General features: G+C 43.4%; 1 protein-coding gene across 1 annotated transcript; it reads right to left on the bottom strand.

Annotated features, from left to right (window-relative positions):
* Positions 1-1820: 1820 nt before the first annotated feature.
* On the bottom strand, positions 1821-26255 carry Ptges3 (prostaglandin E synthase 3). Its single transcript, XM_008828388.3, has 8 exons — positions 25980-26255; positions 13651-13764; positions 13443-13512; positions 12074-12172; positions 9460-9549; positions 4599-4661; positions 3494-3518; positions 1821-2709 (listed from the first exon to the last, which is right to left on the bottom strand). Coding segments are annotated over exons 1-8 (483 nt in total). The 5' UTR covers positions 25982-26255; the 3' UTR covers positions 1821-2689.
* Between the last annotated feature and the right edge of the window lie 1554 nt (positions 26256-27809).

Genomic DNA, 27809 nt, shown 5'->3' with positions numbered 1-27809 from the left:
TCCAGGCTGGCCAGTACATAATAATAAAACCCTGTCTTGCCAGATGTGGTGGTGCATGAGGCCAGCCTGGTCTACACAGTGAGTTCCAGGCCAGCTGGGGCTAAAGGGAGACCCTGTCTCAAAGACCAAAAAACCCCAAAACAACAAACAAAACAAAACCCTGTCTAAAACAACAAAATAGGCTTAAATATCCATTTGAATGGGATTCTGATGAATTACTCGGGAGGTCTGCTTGCTAATTACCAGGCTCCCAACATCTTAGCCAAAACCTAAGATAGGGCCTTACCAGTTCCCCAAATTTTTAATGTATCATTACTCTTAATTTGCATTTTCCTAATTGCTACTAAAGTGAATTCATATACTTCCTTCTGGTATTGCTAGGCATCAAATCTAGAGCCTCATTTCACATGCTAGGCCGGGGTGAGGGAGGGTAGGTTCTGCTTTTCAGACTGGATTACCTGTTGTCTATTGCTTGTCATGATTACTTTTTAAAAAAATATTTTATTTTTAATTTATGTGTATGAGTGTTATGCCTGCATGTAGGTGCAATGCCGAGCTGTTCTTAACAGCTGAGCCATCTCTCCAGCCCTATTATGTGTATGAGTATATTGCCTGCATGTATGTGAGTGCACCCGTGTCATGCAATGCCTCGAGGTCAGAAGGACTTCGGATTACCCTGGAACTGGAGTTAAGGATGGTTCGTAGCCGCCATGTGGATGCTGGGAATCGAACCCAGGTCCCCTACTCAGGTCAGTTCATCAGGGAGCCCAAGGTAGGAATTCAGGCAGGAGGAATACTTACTGGCTTGCTCTCCTGGCCCCTGCTCAGCCTGCTTTCTTATGCAAAGACCCACAGTGGGCTGGACCCTCCCACATCACTCATTAAGATGCCCTACAAACATGGATGGGCACAGGCCAGCCCAATGGAGGCAATTTTCCCCAACTGAGGCTACCTCAGCCCAGGTGTGTCAAGTTGACACTGAAGCTATCCAGCACACCTGGCTTCTCAAGTTTTTTTTTGAGACAGGGTCTCCCTATAGCCCCCGAGCTGTCCTGGAACTCAAGACCAGGCTGGCCTTGAACTCAGAGATCCGCCTGCCTGCCTCCCAAGTGCTGGGATTAAAGGCGAGTGCCACCACGCCTGGCTCTCAAGTCTGTTTTCTAAAGGTAGGGTTTCATTAGACCAGGAAGATAGCCCAGTGGGTAAAGGTATTTACCAGACCCATATGGAAATAATGAAATCTGGCAAGTTGTCTTCTGATCTACAGATGCACACTGTGGCACATGCACACCTACCTGCCCACAAATAAATGGAAACACAGGGTCTCACTGCAACCAGGCAAATCACTTTCTTCCTCATCCCCCACCTGCCATTTCTCTTTCCAAAACATTTGTTGCCCTTAGACTAACTTGTGAGCTACCCTTACACAGAAATTACTGAGACCAATCTTTCTTTTGCACTTCAACATTGCCTGGAACGTGTCCTGAATAACAAAGGACTACTAAAACACAAAGCACTCCTATGCTATCAGAGTCAGAAGCTTTGAAGGAATGAAAACTGCTAAAATGCAGAACTTGAAAGATTTACAGGAGGACAACACATTTAGTTTTATTTCAATCAAATCACAACACTTTCAGCTGCTGCCAAGTGCATCTACAATTTTCCATTACAGATCCACTTTAAAAGGGTTTCCTGTGACAATACAGCAAGCCTCTTTTCCAAACAGAATAGTCCCAAGTTCTCCCTCAAAAATTAGAATTCCATTCCAGTCAATGGTAATACATGAAATTACAGTAAACCAGACACTTAAGACAGCCAAGAAATCTTCCAACAGTTTATTAGAAAGAATGTAGACATTTAAAAAAATCCCCACTGTCATGAACATAAACTGAGTTTTTTTTTTCAGCCAGGGTATAAGCTGAAATCAAAACAAGAAATAAAAAAATCCAATAGTGTATTAACATTTTTTCCACTCATTTGCCATACTGACAGTGCAAATACAAATCTGGTCTAAAATGCACAGACTCTTGAGCAACAATGTACAGCTTTCTTCGTCCTCCATGCTAAGAGATGTAAAAGCTTAAGGGCCAAACAATACCAAATGTATAGGCTTCATAAACCATCTAGGTTAGGGCATTCACTAGTTTTAGCTAAGATACACCTGGAACACTGACAAGTGATCACTTATATACAATAATGTGAAGTACCTTTTTTGAAAAATAAAACTTTAGTGGAACAATCCTGAAAGATACACTGGAGGAATCTCAAATTATCAATTTAAGATATCAGCCAATTTGTTTCAGTTTAACATCCACGTTCTAGAATCTAAAATTTAGTTATCTTTCCCTAAGCTGAGAACTTCCTATCATGTCAGTAACTATGTTATGAAGTGAAGGAGACTTAGGTGAAATGTTTTCATCACAGCTGCTGTATCAATTGCCTAGGATCAACAGCTTCATCAATGTGGGAAATGTTCATGCAAAGGATATTGCCTTAGTTGACTTAAAACTGCCCCATACAATGGTAAATTATCAACCCTTAGTGAAGCCTTTTTAAAAAAACAGGTTGAAAAATGGGTTAAAGGAGGCAAATAGAGCCTTTAGAGCTATCAACTCAGGAATTCTCAATTATGAAATCTTGCAGAGAAGTTATTTTTTCTTTCTCAAAATCCAAGTGATGACAATCTTCCTTACTCCAGATCTGGCATTTCTGAAAGGATTTTAAAAACAATCAGGGTGAACTGGAAGAAGTACAAGAGCATCTAACAATTCTAAAGTCTTATTGGAAAAGCAGCCAACAACAGAACTAAAAAGTTTCCTAATAAGTTTCAAGTTACTAGTTCAAAACCATCTCCAAATACTGGGAATTTATACAATTTAAGGATTATATTTTTCTAAGGATTATGATGAAGGTCCTTTTGAAAGGTTCTTCCTCAGCTCATCAGCCCACTTCCAATTTTGGGAGTGTTTTTCCTTTTTTTGGCCTTTTTGAGACAGGGTCTCCTTGTAGCTCCAGCTGGCCTGGAACTCACTATGTAGACCAGGCTGGCCTCAAACTCAGAGATCCACCTGCCTCTGCCTCCAGAGTGCTGGGATTGAAGACATGCGCCGCCCCACCTGGCTGTTTTTCTTTTCTTTTGGTCTTTTTGAGACAGGGTCTCCCTGTAGCCCCAGCTGGCCTGGAACTCAAGAGATCTGCCTGCCTCTGCCTCCCAAGTGCTGGGATTAACGGCATGCGCCACCACGCCTGGCCCCCTTTTTAAATAAACAATTTCTATTCCATAACTTAAAAGGTATGACCTTCTCCATCTCTCCTAGCAGCTGCCAGGACTTTCACCTAAGCTTTATTATATTTTCTATTAACCTCTAATAAAATTATCTTTGAGCTTAGGAAAAAAAAAAAGGCAAACATGGTACTCTACTGTGTGAGAGTCAAGCTTGGTTTCTGGTGGGAGACACACTGGAGCAGAAACATTTTTTACAAAGACACTTACTTTCATCATCGCTGTCTTGTGAATCCTGCAGAAGACATTTTTTTTAAAAAAAGTTAAGACTGATCAAGTAATATTCTCCTCCCCCCACTTTCCTTTTTTTGGGGTCTTGAGACAGGATCTCTCTGTAGCCCAGCTGGACTGGAACTCACGATGTAGACCATGCTGGCCTTGAACTCACAGAGATCCGCCTACCTCTGGGAGGCATTCCTTCCTCCCTTAACTGAATAGTTTACACAGAACCTAGGAATTTAATCATTGAACTCAAAACCTTATCTTCTTAAGGTGAATGGCTGTGAAGTAGAAGACCTATCTTTTTATAAAGAGCACATGTGCTTTCAGGCCAGAATTCAGTTCACCTTTTGAGTCTCCTCCCCAACTCTCCTCCTCTCCCAACATTCAATGAAAGGAAAAAAAGACTCAATACAAGACCAATAGACCAAGAGAAGACAAGTACATCTCTTCTTTAGACATTCACATCATTTTATAGTCTGACCAACTTGCTTTTAAATCATTTAAAAGCATTATTTTTATTTTATGTGTATGCATGTATTTCCTGCATGTAGGCAGGTGCACCTGTGTCATGTTATGCCCGAAGAGGTCAAAAGAGGCTGTCAGATCCCCTGGGACTGGAGTTACATACAGCTGTTAGCTGCCATGTGGGTGCTGGGGTTCAAACCTGGGTCTTCTGCAAGAACAGTCAAGTGTTCTTAATGGCTGAGCAATCTCTCCAGTCCATAATCCTATTAACAATCTTAGTCAAAGGTAATCCTTTAACTTGTTTTAAGTTATATATCTCTATGCAATGGTTCCATAAAAATATGATCTTTAATTGCCCACAAGCACAACTTCCCTAGTAGGCATAAAGATTTCAGCTGTTTTTGCAGATGATCCGTGATTGCCAGCATCCACAACAGCTAACAACTGTCTATAACCCCAGTCCCAGGGAATCCAATGCCCTCTCCTGACCTGCACAACACAGGTGCACTTACACTCATGTAGGCAATATATTCCTATACATCAACAACAAAAAAGTGCCTATTTGATTAACTGGCTTTTCCCTTTAAGATGTTAATAATCATTAAGTAGAGAAAAAATATATACTTACATCATCTGCTCCATCTACTTCTGGTAAATCTACATCCTCATCACCACCCATGTGGTCCATCATCTATTAGAAGTATAAAAATTAAGTTTTAAAAATGTTAAATTCATCCTTAAGTGAAGTGGGTGGTGCACACCTGCTATCTCAGCAGCTGGAAGGTAGAGGCAGGAGGATAAGTACAAGGTCATCCTCAAGCACATACTGAATTACAGGTCAACCTGGTGGGATACACAAGATCCTATCTACAAAAACTAGAAAAGTTATTAAAATCCCACAAGCAAAATAGCTATGTATGATAGAAAAATTGTTAGAAAATTGCTAAAGGAAAAAAAGAGATCAATTTGTAGTTATAGTTGGCATGTGTATTATGGTATAATTAATTTTAAATACTTGGGATGGCTGCACTTGGTGGTGTAAGCCTTTAATCCCAGTACTGGGAAGACAGAAGCAGATGAATCTCTGAGTTCCTGGCCAGCCTGATCTACAAAGCAAGTTCTAGACCAGTCGAGGTTAGTGAGATCCTGTCCAAAAACCAAACAGATAAAAAGTCTTGGCATGACTAATTTTGTATTGAAGGCAAAATGTCAAATTAAAATCTGAATAGCAAGAACCCAACACCAAAGAGTTCTTGGGAACACACTATAGAAAAATATCCTTGAATACTTAAATAAGCTAGGACTAAATAAGGGTTTGCTTACAACATTAAGAACTTACTTCAAAGCTGGGCGTGGTGGCACAGGCCGGAGGTAGGCAGAGGTAGACGGATCTTTATGAGTTCCAGGCCAGCTGGGACTACAGGGAGACCCAGTCTCAAAAAGACAAAAAAACCAACCAACCAACCAAACAAAAAACAAACCCCAACTTATTTCCCATGTTTAGTTTATTTTGCCTATGCCTCCTCCAAAGTGCTAGGATAGGGCTTTTCAATATACTTAAACCTGAAAAACTTATGGGGTAGGAGGTTAAGTGGCCTGGCTGCTCTTGCAGAGGATGTTGGTTGGGTTCCCAACACCCACATGGAAGCTAACAATATGACCAGTTCAAGGGGATAAAACACCTTCTTCTGGCCTCTGCACACTTTGTACATATGTGGTACAACTCACATGAAGGCAAACATTCATATACATTAAAAGATACTTATATAAAGCCGGGCGTGGTGGTGCATGCCTGTAGTCTCAGCACTTGGGAGACAGAGGCAGGCGGATCTCTGTGAGTTCAAGGCCAGCCTGGTCTACATAGTGAGTTCCAAGACAGCTGGGGCTACAAGGAGACCCTGTCTCAAAAAAACAAAAAAAAGATAACTTATACAATGTTCAGCCTTAAAAATAATGGAATAATGGACTGGGGGGCTGGAGAGATGGCTCAGCAGTTAAGAACACTGGCTGTTCTTGCAGAAGACCTGGGTTCGAATTCCAGCACCCACATGGCAGCTAACAACTGTCCATTCCAGCAGATTTGACAGTCTCTTCTGTCCTCCTAGGGTGCAATTACCTACACGGGTGCAATTACCTACATGCAGGCAATATACGCATACACAGAAAATAAATAAAATATTTAAAAAATAAACTGGCCAGGCATGGGGAGGCTGATGGATCTCTGTGAGTTCAAGGCCAACCTGGTCTACACAGTGAATTCCAGGACAGCTGGAGCTACAGGAAGACACCATGTCTCAAAAATAACAACAAAAAAGACTATCCAGTCTTTTAAAAAAAAAAAAAAAGAGGGGAGGAGGAGATATCACACAGTTCGTGTACTGTTTGCTTAGCATGCAAGAGGCCCTGAGTTTAATCCTTAGCCTACCACAAAGGAAGCAAAGTGGTAAACATGTTATCCCAACACTTGGGAGGCAGAGGTGGAGGGACTAAAAGTTCAAGGTCATGCATGACCCTGAAAATTAAGCTAAACCAAAGAAATGCTGGCCTAGGGGTTGGAGAGACAGCTCAGTGCTTAAGAACTCTGGCGGGCGTGGTGGCGCACGCCTTTAATCCCAGCACTTAGGAGGCAGAGGCAGGCGGATCTCTTTGAGTTCAAGGCCAACCTGGTCTACATAATGAATATGACTGCTATTCCTCTCGATATAAAAATATAGAGCTGAAGGGGCTGGAGAGATGGCTCAGTGGTTAAGAACACTGACTGTCCTTGGAGAAGACCCAGGTTCAAATCCCAGTACCCACATGGCATCTACCAACTGTCTGTAACTCCAGTCCCAGGGGACCCGACAGCCTCTTCTGTCCTCGGCAGGCATTGCATGACATGGGTGCACTTACCTACATGAAAGCCTAACACTCATACACATAAAATAAAAATAAATAAATAATAAAAAAAGAAATGCTGGCCTAGAGATACAGATCAGTGGAGATCACAGATGACATGAAAGGGAGGGAGAGGAAGAGTTAAGACTGTCTCAAGGGGCTGGAGATGGCTCTGCGGTTAAGAACACTGGTTGTTCTTGCAGAAGACCCGGGTTTGTATCCCAGTACCCACATGGCAGCTAATAACTGTCCGTAACTCCAGTTCCAGGGGATCTGACAGTCTCTTCTGTTCTCCATGGGGACTGTACGACATGGGTGCACTTACCTACATGCAGACAATACACACCCACACATAAAATAAAAATAAATAAAATATTTTAAAAAAGTCTGGAGAGACAGCTCAGTGGCTAAGAGTACTCACTGGCTGCTCTTGCAGCAGACTTGGATTCCATCCCCACTGTTTTTAATTCCAGTTCCAGGGGATGGTAACCCTCTTCTGGCTCCTGTGGGCATTGTATACAACAGTGCCCTTAATTTGTACATGGAAAACACACGAAAGTGGGGGGGGGCAATATCAAGATGAAAAGCACTTTAATAAGTAACAAAAAGGGCAAATGATGGAAGAGTTATTTAAACAGTCTAACAAATACAAAAACTAAAATAGATGCCATGGGCTGAGGGCGGGGAATTCTTCAAAAGGTGTAAAGCTCCAGTTATACAAGAGGAACAAGTTCTAGGTTTGCTGCATTGTGCCTACTTAATATAGTACAATGACTTGCAAATTTAAGAACACATGCTAAGTGTTCACCAATAAACACTCCTAGTTACAGCTCTCAGAATAGGATTGTTTTGGTTTCTGACACAGAACAGTCTCACATAACCTCAAATTTGCCATGTAGGCAAGGATGACTTTTAATGCTATTTCTCCTGGTTCTACTTCTCAAGTGCTGAGTTTACAAATATGCACTACCATACCTGACTTAAAATTTCTTTGCCTACCCCTCAAAACAAAGTCCTTAATGCCTCCAAAGGCATTGAGAGTATAAAATTTCTACATGGTGGTGTACACCTTTAGTCCCAGTACTAGGGAGGCAGAGGCAGTTGGATCTCCTTGAGATCAAGGTTAGGCTACAGGGAGACCTTGTCTCAAAAAAGGAAGACTATGAAACAGGAAAATTGCTCAAAATGTGCCAAGCACAATGCCAGGTGTTTAGGAACTAAGGTCAAACAGACAGGGTCTTATGTAGTCCAGGCTGACCTTGAATTTCCTGCTTTTCACTTACCAAGTATATGCCACTACTCTTGGTTTTAAAAGTGCTGGGGACTCAAAGCTTCAAACCTGCACTCTACCAACTGAGTTATATCACTCTGTAACTTAGTATATATAGAATTACAAATAGCATATTTTCTTTTGGTCACAATACTATTTGTATCATTTTATAAAACATCAAGTCTCTGTTTATCCAGTTCCTTCATTTTTGCAAACAAAAAATATCCTTTATGTTTCAATGTGACCAATTTACCATGAATTTTGTGTTTAAAGGTTTATGTCTGCACGAAGTCAAAAAACATAACAAAACAAAACAACAAGGGCAACTGGTGACTTCATGCTCCAAGTGTATGTCTGTGCTCCTGCTAAAGGGCTCCTGTGGAGTTCAAAGCCATCATCTCCTAGCCCCTGAAACACTAGTTTAAAAAACTCATTTCCAGCCAGGCATGGTGGCGCACACCTTTAATCCCAGCACTTGGGAGGCAGAGGCAGGTAGATCTTTTGAGTTCAAGGCCAGTCTGGACTACATAGTCATAGTGAGTTCCAGGCCAGCTGGGGCTACAAGGATAAAAAAAAAAAAAAAAAAAAAAAAAAAAAAAAAACCAAACAAAAAAAAAAACCCACAACAAAACCTCATTTCCGGGGCTGGAGAGATAGCTCAGTGATTAAGAACACTGACTGTTCTTACAGAAGACCCAGGTTTGAATCCCAGCACCCACATGGCAGCTAACAACTGTCGGAAACTCCAGTCCCAGGGGATCTGACAGCTTCTTCTGACTTCCCCAAGGCACTGCACGACATGGGTGCCCTTACCTACGTGCAGGCAAATAGATGCATTCACATTAAAACAAACAAACAAAAAAACACTCATTTCAGGACTGGAGAGATGGCTCAGAGGTTAAGAGCACTGAGTGCTCTTGCAGAGGATCCGGGTTCAATTCCCAGCACCCACATGGCGGCTCCGAACCATCCGTAACTCCAGTTCTAGGGGAATCCGCAGCCCTCTTCTATATGCACTCACATACATTCAGGCAATACACTCATAGGCATAAAATAAAAATAAAGTATTTTAAAAAACTCAGTTAACTTTTATCTTTGATCTTTTTTGAGACAAGGTCTCCCTGTAGCCCCAGCTTGCTTGCACTCAAGAGATTTGCCTGCCTCTGCTTCCCAAGTTCTGGGATTAAAGGCAAGTACAATCACACAACTAACTCCTATTTTTCAGGATCTTATTTGTCTTACTCATAATGGTCTTGAATTCCATTAGCTGCTTAGCAACTATGTGAGTATATAAGAAACTTACTAGGAGTAGGGAGTAGAGTGCCATTCAAATAAAACTCACCTCAGAGAAACGATCAAAATTAGACATGTCTTCATCTGAATCATCTTCCCAATCTTTCCAATTATTGAAGTCCACGCTAAGCCAATTAAGCTATAGATCAACACAAATATCACCCCTATGTTAGGTTGCTTTTTTGAACTATACAGGCTTACAACCACTAGGATATAAAATACATAAAGAGAAATCCATATGAAGCCAATAGTAGTGACAGCAAACATAGGTTTATGAAATATTTCGGTTGTTCAATCACCTTTTTTTTTTGGTCTTTTTGAGACAGGGTCTCCCTGTAGCCAGGCTGGCCTTGAACTCACAGACATCCGCCTGCCTCTGCCTACCAAGTGCTGTGATTAAAGTCGTGCGCCACCATACCTGGCTCAACCTAACTTTTATACAAAAACACTGGTAACATTTTGGAACAGTCTCATGTATACCAGGTAGGTCTCAAATTCATTATGTACTCAAAGCTAGTTTTGAATTTGTAAACCCCCTGCCTATAACTCCAGAGTGACTGACTATCATTTGAAATACATCCTTAGTTCCATTTCATCTAAGGCAGGTTTCTCACTATGCAGCGTCAACTAGCGTGGAACTGAAGACACATTCACAGGCTTCTGGTACCATGTCCAGCTCTCTTTCTGTGTGTGTTTTAGAGAGGAGCCAGTTCACTCCTTCTACCAGAGGTTCCTGGGATCAAACTCAGGTCTTCAGGTTTATTGGCACTTCCCTTTATCCACTAAACTATCTACCCTACCCATCCCCAGTTTAAGTTTATTTAAAAAATTTATTTATGTGTTGGGGGCGTGGTAGTGCAACACCTTTAGTCCCAGCACTTTGGGAGGCAGAAGCAGGCAGAGCTCTGAGTTTGAGGCCAGCCTGGTCTACTTAGCAAGTTCCAGTCCAGGTGGGGCTACAGGAAGACCCTGTCTCAAAGACCCCCCACCCCCAAAACTATGTGTATCAGTGCTTCACCTATGTGTACATCATGTGCATGCAATGCCCTCAGTGGACAGAAGAGGACATTGGATCCCCTAGAACTGGAGTCCAGTTTGAATTTATTTTTTCTCTTTTTAAATTTGTACTAAGTATTTTGATTGCCGGTGTCTTTATTGGTGTGTGTGTAGTGCCCATGAAAGTTGGAAGGACAGAGCTATCACATAGGTGCGGAAAGTTTGAACCTAGGTCCTCTGGAAGAACAGCAAGTGCTCTTATCCCAAGTTACCTCTCAAGCCCCTTGAAGCTTTTTTTTTTTTTCCCCTTTGAGACAGGGTCTCCCTGTAGGCCCAGCTCTCCTGGAACTCACTAAGTAGACCAGGCTGGACTTGAACTTAGAGATCCGCCTGCCTCTGCCTCCAATGCTGGGATTATAGGCGTGTGCCACCACGCCCGGCTGAAGCTTTTTTAAAATTTATTATTTTGCTGGGCATGGTGGTGCATGCCTGTAGTCCCAGCACTTGGGAGGCAGAGGCAAGTGGATCACTGTGACTTCAAGGTCTTCCTGGTCTACATAGTGAATTCCAGGCCAGCTGGGGCTACAGGGAGACCCTGTTTCAAAAAGACCAAAAAAAAAAAGAAAAAATTATTTTATGTGTATGAGTGTTTTGCCTGCATGTACGTTAAGTGTACGTGTGTTGTACAAAGCAAAGAAAGGCCAGAAGAGGGTGTCAGATCCCCTGGAACTGGAGTTACAGTTGTTAGCTGCCATGTGGGTGCCAGAAATCGAACCCTGGTCCTTTGTAAGAGCAGCCAGTGTTCTTAACTGCTGAGCCATCCCTCCAGCACCCCCCCTCCCCCCGTCAATCTTTGGTTTTAAAGATTAGATCTTACTATATAGCTCAGGCTGGCCAGTTTGTTGTCTTACCCTCAAGTGTACCACCTGCCTGGGGTCAACCAAAGTCTGTATCTTTAATATAAAAGATTCTGTATTGACTTGGGACTGATTTTTTGACTACATTTGTTGACAGTGAAAAGTATATAACATCATGGGGCTGAAGACCTGGGTTAGAATCCCAGTACCCACATGGCAGCTAACAACTGTCCCTAACTCCAGATCCAGGGAATCCGACAGCCTCTTCTGTTCTCTGCAGGCATTTCACAACACAGGTGCATGTACCTACATGCAGATGTCTCCCAACTGGCTGGTTCTTCCAATAGGTAGGGCCTGACACGGAGTGGGAACTAGGAAGGGAAGTTAGGAGCCATCTTGGGATGGAAGCCAGGAGCCGTAGGTAGAGCGTGATGGTGTAGGAAACTCGCAGCCAGCGCAGCAACTCAAAATGAGTGGACCGACTCTCTGTGGACCTGGGGCAAGATCGCTGGCCCCAGAGGCGTGGCACGGTCTGATAAGGCGGGCTCTGAGTCAGGCAGCGCAGGGGTAGGCACTGGGTACTCATTCCTTTGTAAGTTAATAAACTGACATAAAATATATTATATGGTTTGTCTGATCATGCAGGAGACCCAGAGAGGATTCAGGCCACACAGGTGTAGTACTCTTACACATAAAATAAAAATATGTATTTTTTTTTAAAGTATGTATCAGCCTTTATACTGTTATGAAAATATCACTGTTATCTTTTACTTTTTGTTGAACTTTCAAAATCAGACAATGAAAACCTACCTTTGCCCTTTCCTTTGTTAACCTAGGCCATGATTGGCCAGACTCTCCTTTCCGCAAACAGCATAAAATTGATCTGTCCGTTCTTTTATGCTTGGAATCCTAAAACAAAAGTATCATCATTTTATTTCTGGTTATCATAGGATAGAAAGCAGCCTGTCCCATTACGTCTCCTTTTCACCTTTCTTTTTTCATCTTTTCCCTTTTTTTTTTTTTTCAGAGATCAAACCTAAGATCCTGCAACATGTTAGGCAAGTGCTCTATCTTCAGATTTTGATTTTTTGTTTTTTGGTTATCATAGGATAGAAGGCAGCCTGTCCCATTACGTCTCCTTTTCACCTTTCTTTTTTCATCTTTTCCCTTTTTTTTTTTTGCAGAGATCAAACCTAAGATCCTGCAACATGTTAGGCAAGTGCTCTATCTTCAGATTTTGATTTTTTGTATATAAGGTCTATGGATCTGAGGCTGGCCTTTATGTGGCCTGGCTGGCCTTAACTCAAGCTCCTCCTTAACCAGTCTCTGGACCACAAGGAGTATGTGTGCATTACCACTCCCAGTTCTATGCTTCTTTCCCTTGCCCCCCACCTTTTTTGATCTTTTTGAGAGATGGTCTCCCCGTAGCTCCAACTGGACTTGAACTCAAGAGATCTGTCTGCCTCTGCCTCCCGAGTGCTGAAATTAAAGGTGTGCACCACTCTATCCAGCTCCCTTGCTTGTTTTTTGAGACAGGTTTTGCTATGTAGACATAGCAAATGTACTAAAATCCTCCTGCCTCACCTAACTGAATGTTGGGCTTATAGGCATGAGCTACCACCCCTGGTTATTTTCTGTATTTCTTTGCCTACATTTTCTCTAGATCAAAAGATGCATGCAAGCCCCTGGCTCCTAAAAATTTCAGACTGTTTCCTAATTGTACTTCCTCTTCCCACAAAGATTCTAGTTTAATCTAGTACCATTTTTTCTTCCCTGCATAAGGTCGAATAAAACTGAAATTTAGCCAGGCATATTTGTGCATGCCTTTAATTACAGCAGAGGCAAACGGATCTGAGATGGGAGGCCAGCCTGGTCTACATTGTGAGTTCCAGACCAGCTGGGGCTCCAGGGAGACTGTGTCTCAAAACAAAAAACCTGTGAAATTTAACTAATATAGTCCAAGTATAGAATGGTCTAGAGATTATACTTTTAGCTTTAAAGGCACTACCATCAGTCCAATGATGGTAAAAAAATTTTAAGGTGTGTAGAAAAAAGGGAGTTCATATTGCAAAATATAATATAGTCTCTAAACTGTTAGTTTAAACAGAATTAGTGCTTGTAGTTAGTATGCTCATTCCCTCATATGTTTTAACAGAATTAAAGTATTAATACTACTTACATTTGGATCAATACAGTGAAAAAGATCAATTTCATTTAAATGTTTAAAATTATCACTTCCTCCAAGACAACTATAAATAAAAAAGAAAAAGAAAATTAGTCTCTTTAAACAAAAGATTAGTAATAACATCAATAAAAACAAAGCAGCTAAAGTTACTCAGCTGTCGGAAAGCAGCTCTGGGTAACAATGATATAAAATGGCAATTTACCTGAAAGTAAGTTTGGATTTTTCAAAATTTACATTAACATCTTTACTGTCTTCAACACAAAATTCAATGAACACATAGTCCCTTCGATCGTACCACTTTGCAGAAGCAGGCTGCCTAAGAAAGAAAATTATAAAGTCAAGCTGAAATTCATTGAATTATTTATATAACCTCAAATTTAATATGAAATACAAATTAATTTCAGGACATCGATTTCCATGGAGTGGGAGAGTGCTGAGACAGGGTCTACAGCCCATATTGTTCTTGAACACATGCTATGTAGCCAACACCTGCTTTGAACTTCTGATATTCCCCAGCTAACTCCCCATTTATGCGAGTATCACAAGACAGAAGAAGCCTGTTCTTTTTTTTTTGGTCTTTTTGAGGGGGTCTCCCCGTAGCCCCAGCTGTCCTGGAACTATGTAGACCAGGCTGTCCTTGAACTCACAGAGATCCACCTGCCTTTGCCTCCCGAGTGCTGGGAATCAAAGGCCACCTGTTCTTTTTTTAACTTCTCTTTTTCACATTTTTCTTTACAGGTACATGCCTAGCAGCAAAACAGATTTTAAAAGCCAAACAAGGGGCTGGAGAGATGACTCAGCAGTTAAGAGCACTGGGTTTCAGTTCCCATACCCACATGGCAGTTAACCACCACCCATAACTCCAGTTCCAGGAGATCCAACACCTTCTTCTGGCCTTTTCGGGCATTGCAGGACACAGGTACACTCATGCAGGCAAAACACATAAAATTCAAAAAATTTAAAGTCGAACAAAGCCTAGCCTTTTTCACTACTATCATTACATGATGCTCTTTTAGACTATAACTACTGAAATTAAACTGTACAGACTCAATCATAAAGAAAACTAATTCTAGCCGGGCATAATATAGGAGGCAGAGGCAGTTTGCTCTACACAGCAAGCTCCAGGCCAGCTGGGGCTACAAGGAGACCCTGTCTCAAAAAAGACCACCCCGCCCCCCACCAAAAATCAACCAAAAAAATCATCACCTGGGTTTCTTTAGGGTTGCTCAGGGAAAGTTTATCCCACATTAGGGTGGGTGGGGCTTCAAACAATCTGATAAAAGAAAATCCCTCATAGGAGTGCCTGATTATTTGCCTTTTAGTTGATTCCAGATCCAGTCAAGCAGACAATCAAGATTAATTTTCACAGGTGTCAATCATTGTTTAAACAGGGTCAATTTTATCTATCACATGGGGTCTAGTGGTTAAAGTGGCTTGCTGTCAAGTCTGAAGAACGGAGCTGGATCCCTAGAACCAACATAGGAGAAAACTGACTCCCACAAGTTTTCTGACCTCTATACTCTACACATGCACTGTGGCACATGTACACCCACACCATAAATAAGCAGATAAAATTTTAAAAAGTTTTTTAATGACCTATTTTTATTTATACAAGTGTTCTGATTGCCAGTATGTTTAGTGGTATGTGTATAGTTCCCTTGAAGGCTGAAAGAGGGTGACAGAGCCACCATGTGGGTTTGGGAAATCTAGATCCTAGGGCTGGAGAGATGGCTCAGCAATTAATAGCACTGACTGCTCTTGCAGAGGACCCAGGTTCAGGTCCCAGCACCCACATGACGGCTACAAACCGTCCTTAACTCCAGTTCCAGGGGAATCCAAAGCCCTCTTCTGACTTCCACAGCACTGCATGATGCAGGCAATACACTCATACACATAAAATAAAAATAACAAAAACAATAACGACATGAGTGCGCTCACAGACATGACATGCAAGCAATACATTCATACACAAAAAAAATTAAAAAAAAAATTTTTTTTTTGGTCTTTTTGAGACAGGGTCTCCCGAAGCCCCAGCTGTTCTAGACCTCACTATGTAGACCCAGCTGTCCTTGAACTCAGAGATCTGCCTTGCCTCTGCCTCCAGAGTGCTGGGATTAAAGGAATGTGCCACCACGCCCGGCAAAAAATATTTTTTAAAAATCTAGATGCTCTGTAAGAGCAGCCAGTGCTCTTAACTACTAAGCCATCTCTCTAGCTCCACAGCTTTTGCATTCTTACCTTCATTCTCCCTGGCAAGTTCATCTACCCTGTTGCTGCCACTGTTGTTCTGAAGTGGATGGAAGACCAGGGGCTCTCCAGGAATTTGGCGCCAGACTGAACTACTGAGGCACTCAGCCTCAGGGAACGAGCAACTACTAGGTCCTTTGTTGGATTATCCAGTCCATATTGTACCCTGTAAGCCAATCTAACAAATTCCCCTGTGAGGATTCACTATAGTATATATATATATATATATATTTGGTCTTTTTGAAGCAGGGTCTCCCTGTAAGCCCCAGCCATCCTGGAGCTTTGTAGATCAGGCTGGCCTTTAACTCATGGAGATCCTCCCACCTCTGCCTCCCAAGTGCTGGAACAACAGGCATGTGCCACCACACCCAGCCACTATAGTATTTTTACCTTATATGTTTCAAAAAGTTGGACCCTGTCTCAAAAGAAAAAACTAAATCATTAACCTGGGGGTTAAGAGTATATAGCTCAGTGGCAGAGCTCTTGCCTAGCTGCGGTTTGATAGCCATCACAGAAACAAAAATCATACCTGATTAATGAGAAGATTTTTCTGTTACAAGTGACATTTGAATAAAATTATGCTTACTTAAAATTTAACTGGGCTGGGTGTGGTGGCACAGTCCTTTAATCCCAGCACTTGGGAGGCAGAGGCAGGTGGATCTCTGTAAGTCTGAGGCCAGCCTGGTCTATACAGCAAGTTCCAGGTCAGCTAGGGCTACAGGGAGACCCTTTCTCAAAAGCACTAAAAAACCCAAAAATAAATAAAATAAAAAATTTTTTAAAATTGGGGCTGGAGAGGTAGCTTTAGTGGTTAAGAGCACTTACTGCTATTCCTGAGGACTTAGGTTCAATCCCCAGCACCCACGTGGCAGCTGTCGCCCTCTTCTGGCCTTGAGGGAACTACACACATACCAGTAAGCATACTGCCAAAACACACAAAAACAAATCATTAAAAAAATTTTTAATTAAATCCACTTATTTATGGTGTGGGTATACCTGTGCCACAGAGCATTTGTAGAGAATATAGAGGCCAGAGACAACTTGTGCAAGTCAGTTTTCTTCTATGTTGGTTCTGGGAATCCAATTTGGGTCCTCAGACCTGGCAATAAGCACCTTTAACCACCAGACCCCATCTTTACTTTTATTGCCAGAAAACCTAAAAACATTTTATAGTGCCACTTAACTTTAATAAAGGGCAAACTATATTAGGAGTAGATAGTAGGGGTTGGAGATGGCTCAGCAATTAAGAGCACTGGTTGCTCTTGCAGAGGACCCAAGTTTGGTTCCCAGCACCCACATGGCAGCTAACAAATATAATTCCAGCTCCAGGGGAATCTGATGCCCTCTCCTGACCTCCGCCGGCATTGCATAACAGGGAGGCACCTACCTACATGAACGCAACAAGAGTAGACAGTGATGGAAGCACATACTTAGTGATCTGCTAAACCAAGTATATTAGCTCTTTGTTTTCTGATCATTATATTAAAGATATGAACGAGGGGAGATTCAACCTATTTCCTTGGATTCACATTAAGTAATCATTGATATGGGAGAACTGACTCAGAGCAGAAGACCTTATTCTCAAACTTAACCATCAAAAGCATGTTATGTAATCAAGTCATACAGCTAAAGCACATTAGACCCTGAGCACCGGTAAATATTTACTGAAAAGGTGCTAGGAATTGTTCTAGAGATATAGTAGAAAACAAGAGATAAAAATTCCAACCCTTCCTTGGTGGCTCTAAGCACTTGGAAGTCAGAGGCAATTCCAGGCTGGCTTACAGTGAGAGAACTCTGGGCTGTAAAGATTTAGATATGTCAACACTTAAGACGTTGGCTAGCATAACAGTCTAATAATACACAATCTCACTTTACTCAAGAATTACAGAACCTTTATGTGAAACTCACTATGTAGACCAGGCTGGTCTGGAACTCAAGAGATCTACCTGTTCTACCTGCCTCTGCCTGAGATTAAAGGTATGCACCAGTACAGCCAGCATTATTTCCTACTAGGTTATGACTGAACATCTTTTTTTTCAGTCTTTTTGAGACCGGGTCTCCCTGTAGCTCCAGCTGGCCTGGAACTCACAGAGATCCACCTGCCTCTGCCTCCCAAGTGCTGGGACTAAAGGTGTGCCCTGCCACGCCTGGCTATGACTGAACATCTTAAAACAATCAGAAACAGCCGGGCATGGTGGCACATGGCTTTCATCCCAGCACTTGGGAGGCAGAGGCAGGAGGATCTCTCTGAGTTCAAAGCGAGCCTGGCATACAAAGTGAGTTCCAGATCAGCTGGGGCTACAGGGAGATGTGTCTCAAAAGACCCCCCCTCCCCAAATCAGACCTTGAACTTCTGATCCTTCGACTCCTGGTAGTGTTAAGTGTGTACTCCCACAACCAGTTTGGAGAATCAAGCCTGACTTTATGCATACTAGGAAAGCACTCTACCAACTGAACCATAACACAGTCACCTTGCCACCTTTCAAAGATATTTCGGGTGTGTGTACATGTGTATGCAAGGTCATGGAGACCAGAAAAGGGCATTGGATCCCTTGGAACTGTAGCTACTATCTGTACTGAGCCAATACAGGTGTTGGATTTGAATTCCAGTCCTCATAACTGGGCAACAAAAGCTCTTAACCACTGAGCCTTCTCTAGCCCCTTTAATTATACAAATCCATTAAAAAAATTTTGACTTATTTTTATTTTATGTGTATGAGTGCTACGCCTGCACGTATATAAATGCATCCATGTCATACAGTGTCCGCAGAGGACAGGAAGCGTTGGCTCTCCTGGAACTGGAGTTAGTTACAGATGGTTGTTAGCAGGTATGTGGGTGATGAGATTTGAATCTGGGTCTTCTGCAAGAGCAGCCAGTGCTCTTAAACCTGAGCCACCTCTCCAGTTCCTTATTTGTAAATTTATGCAAGTATATATGCAAACCATATTGTGTATGTGGCAGTCAGAGGACAACTTGCAGAAGTTCTTTCCTTCCAACATGTGGGTTCCAGAAATTGAAATCACGTTGTCAGACTTAGTTCCAAGTGCCTTAATCCACCGAAGCCACCTACAGAGGGCCTTGTAGAAGATTCTTGGTGCTAGCACCTGTAGAGACATATGCACACATATACACTAGCAAAACAATTAACTGTGTGTTTGTGTGTGGCATATATGCACACAGAGGCCAGAGGTATCCTGCTTTCTACTTTATTCCTTTGAAATAAGATGTCTCACTGATTCTAGAGGTAGGTGGCCAACAAGCCTGCCTGAGTGATTCTCCTGTCCCCACTCCACAGTACTGATGACCAGCTTTGTGTGTGGGTAGAGATATAAACTCAAATCCTCATGCTTTTTCAGCAAGCACTCTGAACCATCTTCTCAGACCTCAGACCTGTTTTCAGTGTTTTTGGAGGAGTCTTGCTACGTGGCCCTGGATGGCCCCAAACTGCAGCAAACTTCCTGCTGAGCCTCTCTAGTGCTATTACAGGCATTCACCAAATCTAGCTTGAAATCTTAAGAACTATAATTTGTCAATCACCATGGTGGCAGCATGCCTATAATCCCAGCACTTTGGAGGTGGAGGCAGAAGGATCAGGAATTCGCAAAAGAATGAAAAACAACAACAACAACAACAAAAACTATCAGGGTTTGTAATGAGGAATGAGATCCCAAGGTTCTGCTATGAAAAGTCAAGCATGGCAGTAGCAGTGCCTTGGAAAGTAAAGTAGGGAAGGATCAGGAGATGCCAGGTCAGCCTCAACTATACACCAAGTATGAGGCTGGTCTGGTCTACATGGGACCCTGTCTCAAAAAATAAAAGTTGGAAGCTGGAGAGATGGTTCAGTAGTTAGGAACACTTGTTGCTATTGCAGATTACCCAGTTCAATTCTCAGCCCTTGTGGCTAACCCTCTGTAACTTCAGTTCCAGGGGATCCAACATCCTAGGGCATGTGGCACACACACATACATGCAGGCAAAACTTACACATAAAATAAAAATATAAAGATTTTCTACTGATAGTAGAAGTAGGCCAAGCTCATATACTGTTAAGTAATTGTCCAAAGCCTACAATGCCTGAAAGCAAGTCTCTAATATCCTTTGCCCAAACAAACCCCAGTGTGTGCTTCTTCCTTTTTAAACTTCTGCCATGTGGGTGCTGGGATTCAAACCCAGGTCTTCTGTAAGAACCACTAGTGTCCTTAACCGCTGATCCATCTCTCCAGCCCTGCCTCTTCCTTTTTAAAAGATAGGCTTGCCCAGACTAGACTCCAGTTTGCATTATAGGGGTGAGCCATCATGCCTAGCTTTTTTTTTTTTTTTTTTTTTTTTTTTTTGGAGACTGGGCTAATGTAGCCCCAAGACTGGCCTTAAACTCACAGAAATCTACCTTCTTCTGCCTCTCCAGTGCCAGGACTGAAGGTGTGTGCCACCAGCCCTGGAAAAATAACTTCCAAATCTTTTGTACACCATATGTGAATCTAAGTAAAATTTTCTGAAAGGTGATCTAAATAAACATGGCAATCTTTTGCTTCCCAATTACAAGGTACAATAGGACACCATGGAGGAAATTCGTAAAGCTGCAAAGATATTTTAAATCTCCAGGTCAGCTGGGGCTACGGGGAGACCCTGTCTCAAAAAAAAAAAAAAAAAAAAATCTGACAGGAATTCAATGACAGAACATTAATCTAGACACCAAGCAATCTACACATTGGGTAGTTTGAGGTGGTCTAATTTCAGCAGTACACTGTACTACATCCCTCTGGATTCTATTGTTTTTATCATCTCAAAGCTGGATTTTTGATAGTTCCTACCAAAAAAAATTGTGGGGCCGGGTATAGCATAGTGGCCCATGCCTTTAATCCCAACATTTGGGAGGCAGAGGCAGTGGATCTCTGAGTTCAAGGTCAGTCTGGTCTACATAGCAGGTTCCAGCACAGCTGGGGCTACAGGAGACCCTGTCTCAAGAAAAAAAAAAAGGGCTAAGAAGTACATCTCAGTAGTGGAGTATATGCTCAGTATAAACAATAAGTAAAATAAAAGCCCTAATGTAAACTGGGAATGGTGACACACACTTATACTCTGCCCCCCCAAGCAGAGGGGGAAGGTTTCCACAAATCTGAGAAAAGCATTGTTTACACTACAAGACCCTGCCTTAAAAACAGACACACCTACAAAATAAATTAGTAAATGGGGGACACAAAGGTATCTAATTCCAGCAGAGGCATGCAGATCAAGCTAGGACTACAGGGAACACACTAGCCCCTGAAAAAAAGAGCACTGGTTGCTCTTACAGAGGACAGAGTTTGGTTCCCAGCAACAACAAAGCAGCTAATAACCATGTTTAACTCCAGTTCAGAGGATCTGATGCCTTCTGGCCTCCATGGGCATTGCACACGAGGTACACTTACCTATATGCAGGCAAAACATTAATATACATAAACAGTTTTTTAAAAATCTCAAATTGCTGGGCGTGGTGGTGCACACCTTTAATCCCAGCACTAGGGAGGCAGAAGCAGGTGGATTTTGTGAGTTCAAGGCCAGCCTGGTCTACATAATGAGTTCTAGGACAGCTGGGGCTACAGAAGACCCTGTCTCAAAACAAAAACCCTCAAAATTTTAGCTTCATTTAGGTCTATTACCTTAATAAGGCCAGAAATATGGTGCAGGACTTTATAAGTCCAATGTGGTGGCATACACCTGTAATCTCAGCATTTAGGAAGCAGAGGCATGAACATCAGTAGTTCAAGTGCATCCTCAGTTACACTGCAAGTACAAGACTAGCCTGAGGTATGTGAAGACCTTGTCAAAAAACAAAAATTAGCCAGACCATGCCTTTAATTCCAGCACTCAGGAGACAGAGGCAGGGAGTTAATCTCTTGAGTTGGTCAGTTACGTGAGACCATGTGTCAAAAACAACAGTTTTATACAACATATTTTGTATTCTGGTACTAAGATATTAGATTCAGGGCTAGTGAGATAGCTCAGCAGTTAAGAGCCCTGGCTGCTCTTGCAGAGGACCTGGGTTCTGTTCTCAACACCCACCCAGCAGGGAACAATCTTCTGTAACTCCAGTTCCAGGGGATCCAACATCCCGTTCTGACCTCCTTGGGCATTGCAAGACACGTGCACTTACATACATGTAGGCAATACACTCATACACATAAAATTAAAAAGGTATTAGATACAACAGTTCTACATTTGCAATTAATATAGTTAGGCATGGCTTAGTCTATAAAGCAAGCTCCACACCAGCCAGGACTACACAATAAGATCCTGCCAAAATATAAACAAAGGAATATTAACTTAGCAATTAAAGAGTGGCCTACAATCCAGAGACTTGTCATTTCCAGTTTCTACTGCCTTCTAGTTAAAGTCTAACTGAACAAGGGGGGCGGGGTGGGGGGGAAGAACAGTTGCCAGGTTACAGGGGTTAGGAAAATCAACACTGAACAAAGGCTATCATCAGTTACTCTTTTCTAACTTAAAAGGAATTAACCATACACCATATGTTAACTCCAAGTTTGTTTTGAAGGCTGAGGTTTTATTTTGTTTGGCTCTACAAAACTGAGTGACAGCAAAGTAATATTTTAATTAATGATTGTGATTGGGTAGACGTGAAATCTGAGCTTTTGTGTTTGGCATTTCACAAAACTTTTTCAATTGTAGATAGGCGTGGTGGTGCACGCCTATCCCAGCACTTGGGAGGTAGAGGCAGGGGAATCTCTATGAGCTCGAGGCCAGTCTGGTCTACACAGTGAGTTCCAGGCTAGCTGGGGCTACAGGGAGACCCTGTCTCAAAAGACAAAAAAAAAAAAAACCAACCCTTTTTCAACTAAGAAATCTAGGAAATCACTAAGAGCTTTTACTTGAGAAGGAAACACCTCCAGGCACACCCCTTCACTCTTAGCACTAGAAAAGGGGCTGAGGCACAACTGTTCCAAGTTCAAGGCCAGCGCTGGTCTCAAACACAACCCAAACAGAAACATCAATTAAAAAATTTTTTAAAAATTGGTTTACAAGTAGCTGAACTGGATTGGCAGTTAAGAGTATTGGTTGCTACTGCAGAAGATCCAGCACCAGCATGGTAGCTAACCACCCTCCAAAACTCCAGTTCCAGGGGATCCAACACCCTCTTCTGACCTCCACAGATTTGCACAAGTGCACTTACATACATACAAGCAAAACACTCAAACACATTTAGGGAAAAAAACAAAAAAACAAAAAACTGAACTCATCAGTAAGATTCTTCCAAACAGTAGATGACCCAATAATAAAAATATTTCTTCTGACATTAACTTTAGGTCATTAGCTGGATAAATGTCCTGAAGGGCTTACAAAAGGGCACACACTAAGCATTTTTATACAAAACCATGTATTTAGTCCCTTCAAAATGTTAAAGCAATTGGGCATGGTGGTGCACACCTATAATCCCAGCACTTGGGAGGTGGAGGTAGGAAGAGTAGTAGTTCAAGGCTAGCCTCCACTGCATGTAGCAAGTTGAAGGCTAGAGCTTAGGTAGCACAGACCCTGTCTCAAAAAAAAATTTTTTTTTCAAGTTAACAAGGGGCTGGAGAGCTAGCTCAGTGGTTAGGAATTCACAATGCTCTTGCAGAGGACCCACATTCAGCCAAACAGCTTGTAACTGCCTGTAACTACAGATGGGGGGAGGGGAGAATCTCAAAGAGCACCTGCGCCAAACACACATGAATACACAAGAATGTAAATCTTTCTGAAAACCTCTTTGGCCATTGCATGTACAGGTTCACTTACAGATATGCAAGTAAAACATATACACATAATATTTTTTTAAAACTTTGCAACCAATTGGGTGGGTGGGGGCACACACTGAATTACAGCACTTGGGAGGTAGAGTCAGGTAGATCTCTGTGAGATCCAAGCCAACTGAGGCAACAGCGAGAAGAAAAAAAAAAAGGTAGGGCTGGAGAGATGTGGAGAGATGGCTCAGTAGTTAAGAACACTGTTCTTGCAGAAGACCCGGGTTTGAGAACCAGCACCCACATGGCAGCTAACAACGGTCCGTAACTCCAGTTCCAGGGGATCCCACAGCCTCTTCTGTCCTTCGCGGGCACTGCACGACACAGGTGCACTTACCTACATGCAGGCAATACATGCATATATATAAAATAAAAATAAAATATTAAAAAAAAAAAAAGGGTAACCACATTTTATCATTCTGCCCTTAGAGATTTTCAGTTTAAGGCTCACAATCTTTTTGGTAAGTTAAATATGATAGAGAAAATAAAAGCTGTCTTACTAAATGTGGCTTTGAGATGCAGTTCAGCTGATAGAGGGCTTTCCTAACATGGGCCCTATCCCCAACACCTCAAAAACAAAAATTAAAAAAAAAAATAAAAAATTAGGGGCTGGAGAGATGGTTCAGAGCTTAAGAACACTAGCTGTTCTTGCAGAAGACCCAGGTTCAAATTCCAGCACCCACATGGCAGCTAACAACTGTCCATACTTCAGTTCCAGGGGAGTTGATGACCTCTTCTGTGCTGCGCCGGCATTGCACGACACGGGTGCACTTACTACATGCAAGCAATACACACATATACATAAAATTAAAATATTAAATAAAGGGGCTGGAGAGATGGCTCAGCAGTTAAGAGCACTGACTACTCTTGCAGAGGACCCGAGTTCGATTCCCAGCACCCACATGGCAGCTACGAACCGTCCTTGACTCCAGTTCCAGGGGAATCTGAAGCCCTCTTCTGATTTCCGCGGCATTGCGCGACACGGGTGCACTCACATACACGTGGGCAACACACTCATACACATAAAATAAAAATACAGAAAAAAAATTTTTTGGTCTTTTTGAGACAAGGTCTCCCTGTAGTTCCAGCTGTCCTTGAACTCAGAGATTCGCCTGCCTCTGCCTCCCGAGTGCTGGGATTAAAGGCGTGCGCCACCACTCCCGGCCAGAAAATATTTTTTAAAAATTAAATCAAGTCTGTTGAGATCGCTCAGCAGGTGAAGGTGCTTGCTGCCTTGCCTGAGTTCAATCCCGAGGACCCAAAAGGAAAAACTTTCCTCGGGCTGTTCTCAGACCTCCATGAAAGCCATAGAGAGCACCCCCTGCTCCCATAAATAAATGCAATAAAATTTTCTTAATTAAAGTTTTACATGCCTTCTAGAGACTTCTCAGTCACCACTTGGATGTAGTGCATCCTTCATCCAAGTACATTTCTAGCCATACAATACTCAAGAAAACCCTTCAACTTCTACTACTTTAAGTATTTCTATTTTAAGGCAATGGGTAGTCGTCCACCCCCAGCCCCCAATCCCATCCCAAGCATTATAAATCAGTTCTCCACATCTCACATTCGAGAAAAAAACTTTTCATGAAAAAGGAAGACCTGGACGAGTAATGCCAAAAATTAACTGTGAATCGGTTAAAATCACCAAGGTTTCCTTTTCCACAAAGCTGACGGGTAATTTGTAATCACGTCCATATAAACAAAGTTGGAATCTTTAGGACAAAAAAAAGGTCACTATATACCGATTTCATCCTCGCACTGAAGGACGATAACGAAATGCCACCTGAAGTTTATTGGGGAACACAGAAAATGTCCACAGGACCGTGCGACTAAGCACGAGCACCTGCTCCATAGTAACTATTACTTGCTACCAGAAGAAGGGCTGAATTTGTAACGTTCGTTCGACAAACTGGATTAGGAGGCAAGCGGCCTGCAACCGCTCAGGCTCCAGCCGCCCGGGCACGGGAAGTTAAGTTGTGGTGACGGCATGGCCTCCCCTAGTTGCCTAGCAGTGGCGCCGCGGAAGGCGGAGGGCCGCGTGGTGCCCAAACCCGAGCACCCACTAGGGCTAAGCCCAAGGCCTGGTCCTGGCATCCCCAAGCCGCAGGACCCGACAATCCAAGCGGCCAAGTCGGTCCACGCCTCCAGGGCGCCCGCATGGCGAGAGGCGCAGTCGAGTTTGGGCCTAGAGCTAAGTTACTGAGAGTTCCGAGTCGGCCAGGCCGCCTAGGGGGGAAAAGTGGGGTTTCTGGCACGAGGACTCTGGGGGATGGACTGGAGGCGTGGAAGCGGACATATGGAGGAAAAAAAATGTCGTCCAAGCGCCAACCGTAACCGGAACAAGGATCCCGGACCTCCCACAAGGAAAGCCTGCCAGCAGCCTGCGAAGAAAGCCACCGGCCCGAGGGGGGAGGGCAGGGAGCCGTTTCCCGGCAGCCCGGGAGTCCCTAGAGCGGCCGCGGCCTCACTCCGGGACGACCTTCCCTAGGCGGGATGGCGAACTCACATGGTGAACGGGGCAGGGGGACGGGCGAACGGGTGGGCGGGCCTCGCTAGCGACGGCTGGGGAGTCGACTCCGCTCCAGTGGCGACTCCGGCGTTTTCTGCCCGGTCGCGGCCTCTTCTCGCTTCTCTCAGGCGACGGCGGTGGCGGGCTCGACCTCGATGCCCAGAATGCACCGCGCAGAAAGCGGCTCCTCAGCCCAGGAGAAGAGGAAAGTGTAGGAAAAGGGGCGCGAGGACGAAGAACGAACGTGCGTGCGTGCGAGCTAGGGGAGGTGAGGCCGGGCGGCGGCTGGTGACGCAGCAAAATGCCCGGGCCCTGCCGCCGCGCGTGCGCAGTCTGTTTTTGGGGGCCCCTGCGCGGCTTTCTAGAGATCTCTACGGAAAGGGCGGGGCCTCACCCTTTTTTCGCGATGTTTCCCAAGCCCGCCCAGCCCTTCGTCCCCTCATCCCCCTTGGCTCGCTGGTCCCCTCTACCCGTGTTCCCGTCTCGCGTTAGTAGCCGTTGGCCGCCTACCGCCCGGGTGTGCGCCTTGGGCGATTTCCGTGAGAAACAGCGGGGCTTGGGGGGGCGGGGGTGGTGAAGCCTGAGGCGGAGGGACACGGGACCTGAGTTATCCTTGAGGAGGCAAGCAGACCTTGAGGGCACACTCTGCCCCAGAAAGACTGGAAAAGCGCGTGCATTTTAAGAGATGGGTCCGCCTCAAACTTGCAGCCATCCTGCCTCAGCCTCCGGAGCGGCGGGATTAACCAGCACGCGCCGTCACACCTGGCTGTGCTGGGTAAAGTGGACGGAAAATGGCTCCTATCCTAACGCCTTGGGCCCGCCTCACATTTTTCTGAAAGTTAGAGATGTTATCCAGGGCAGTGGAAACGTTGAAGTCTTTAGCTGAAGAGGAGCAATGCCTTTAACCCTGCTTTGCAGGAACGTCAGGACTTTCGCTGGAGACATGGCTCCGCGGTTAAAAGTCTTTGCTGCTCTCACAGAGGACCCTAGTTCGAGTCCCAACACCCACGTCAGGCGGCTCATACTTGCCTGTAACGAACTCCAGCTCCACGGGATTTGAACATCTGGCCTCTTACAGGCACCCTCACATTCACACACACAAATCTTTTTTTTTTTTTTTTTTTTTTTTTTTTTTTTGCTATCTCCAGACAGTTCACCAGTTGAGGTTCTCTGTATCTGCTTTAATCTCCTGGCCTGACTTTGTATAATGCATTGTTTTAAGGTCTAGTGGGGTTAAGAAAAAGAACCCAGTGGAGAGGGCCAGCGGTAGATCGATGCACCACTAGTTAGGACAGAATGAAGGTTTAAGCTACGTGTGATATAAAACATTTGGAAGAGTTTGGGGGGCTTCATGTTAAGCAATAAGGTACTACCCACCTGTGCTGTGCAAGTTGTATTCAGATCTGCAAAACGGGAATCTGAGGCTTAAATACTACTGAAAAGAGATGTAAATTCTTTTTAAACCTTTTTCGTTTTTTCTCTCTCCTTGGTATAGGCTGGCCTGACCTCAAATTCAGGTCAGTTAGGCTCCAGCCCCTCTTACATGCTGGAATTACAGACTTTATACATTTTTTTTTTCTTTGAGACCTCAAACTCAGAGGATCTGCAAAACGGGAATCTGAGGCTTAAATACTACTGAAAAGAGATGTAAATTCTTTTTAAACCTTTTTCGTTTTTTCTCTCTCCTTGGTATAGGCTGGCCTGACCTCAAATTCAGGTCAGTTAGGCTCCAGCCCCTCTTACATGCTGGAATTACAGACTTTATACATTTTTTTTTTCTTTGAGACCTCAAACTCAGAGGTCAGTTATACTCCAGCCCCCTTACAT

This window comes from Nannospalax galili, unplaced genomic scaffold (genome assembly GCF_000622305.1).
Source record: "Nannospalax galili isolate Female #2095 unplaced genomic scaffold, S.galili_v1.0 scaffold753, whole genome shotgun sequence".
NCBI lineage: Eukaryota > Metazoa > Chordata > Mammalia > Rodentia > Spalacidae > Nannospalax > Nannospalax galili.
This window is presented reverse-complemented; position numbering and strand designations above follow the sequence as displayed.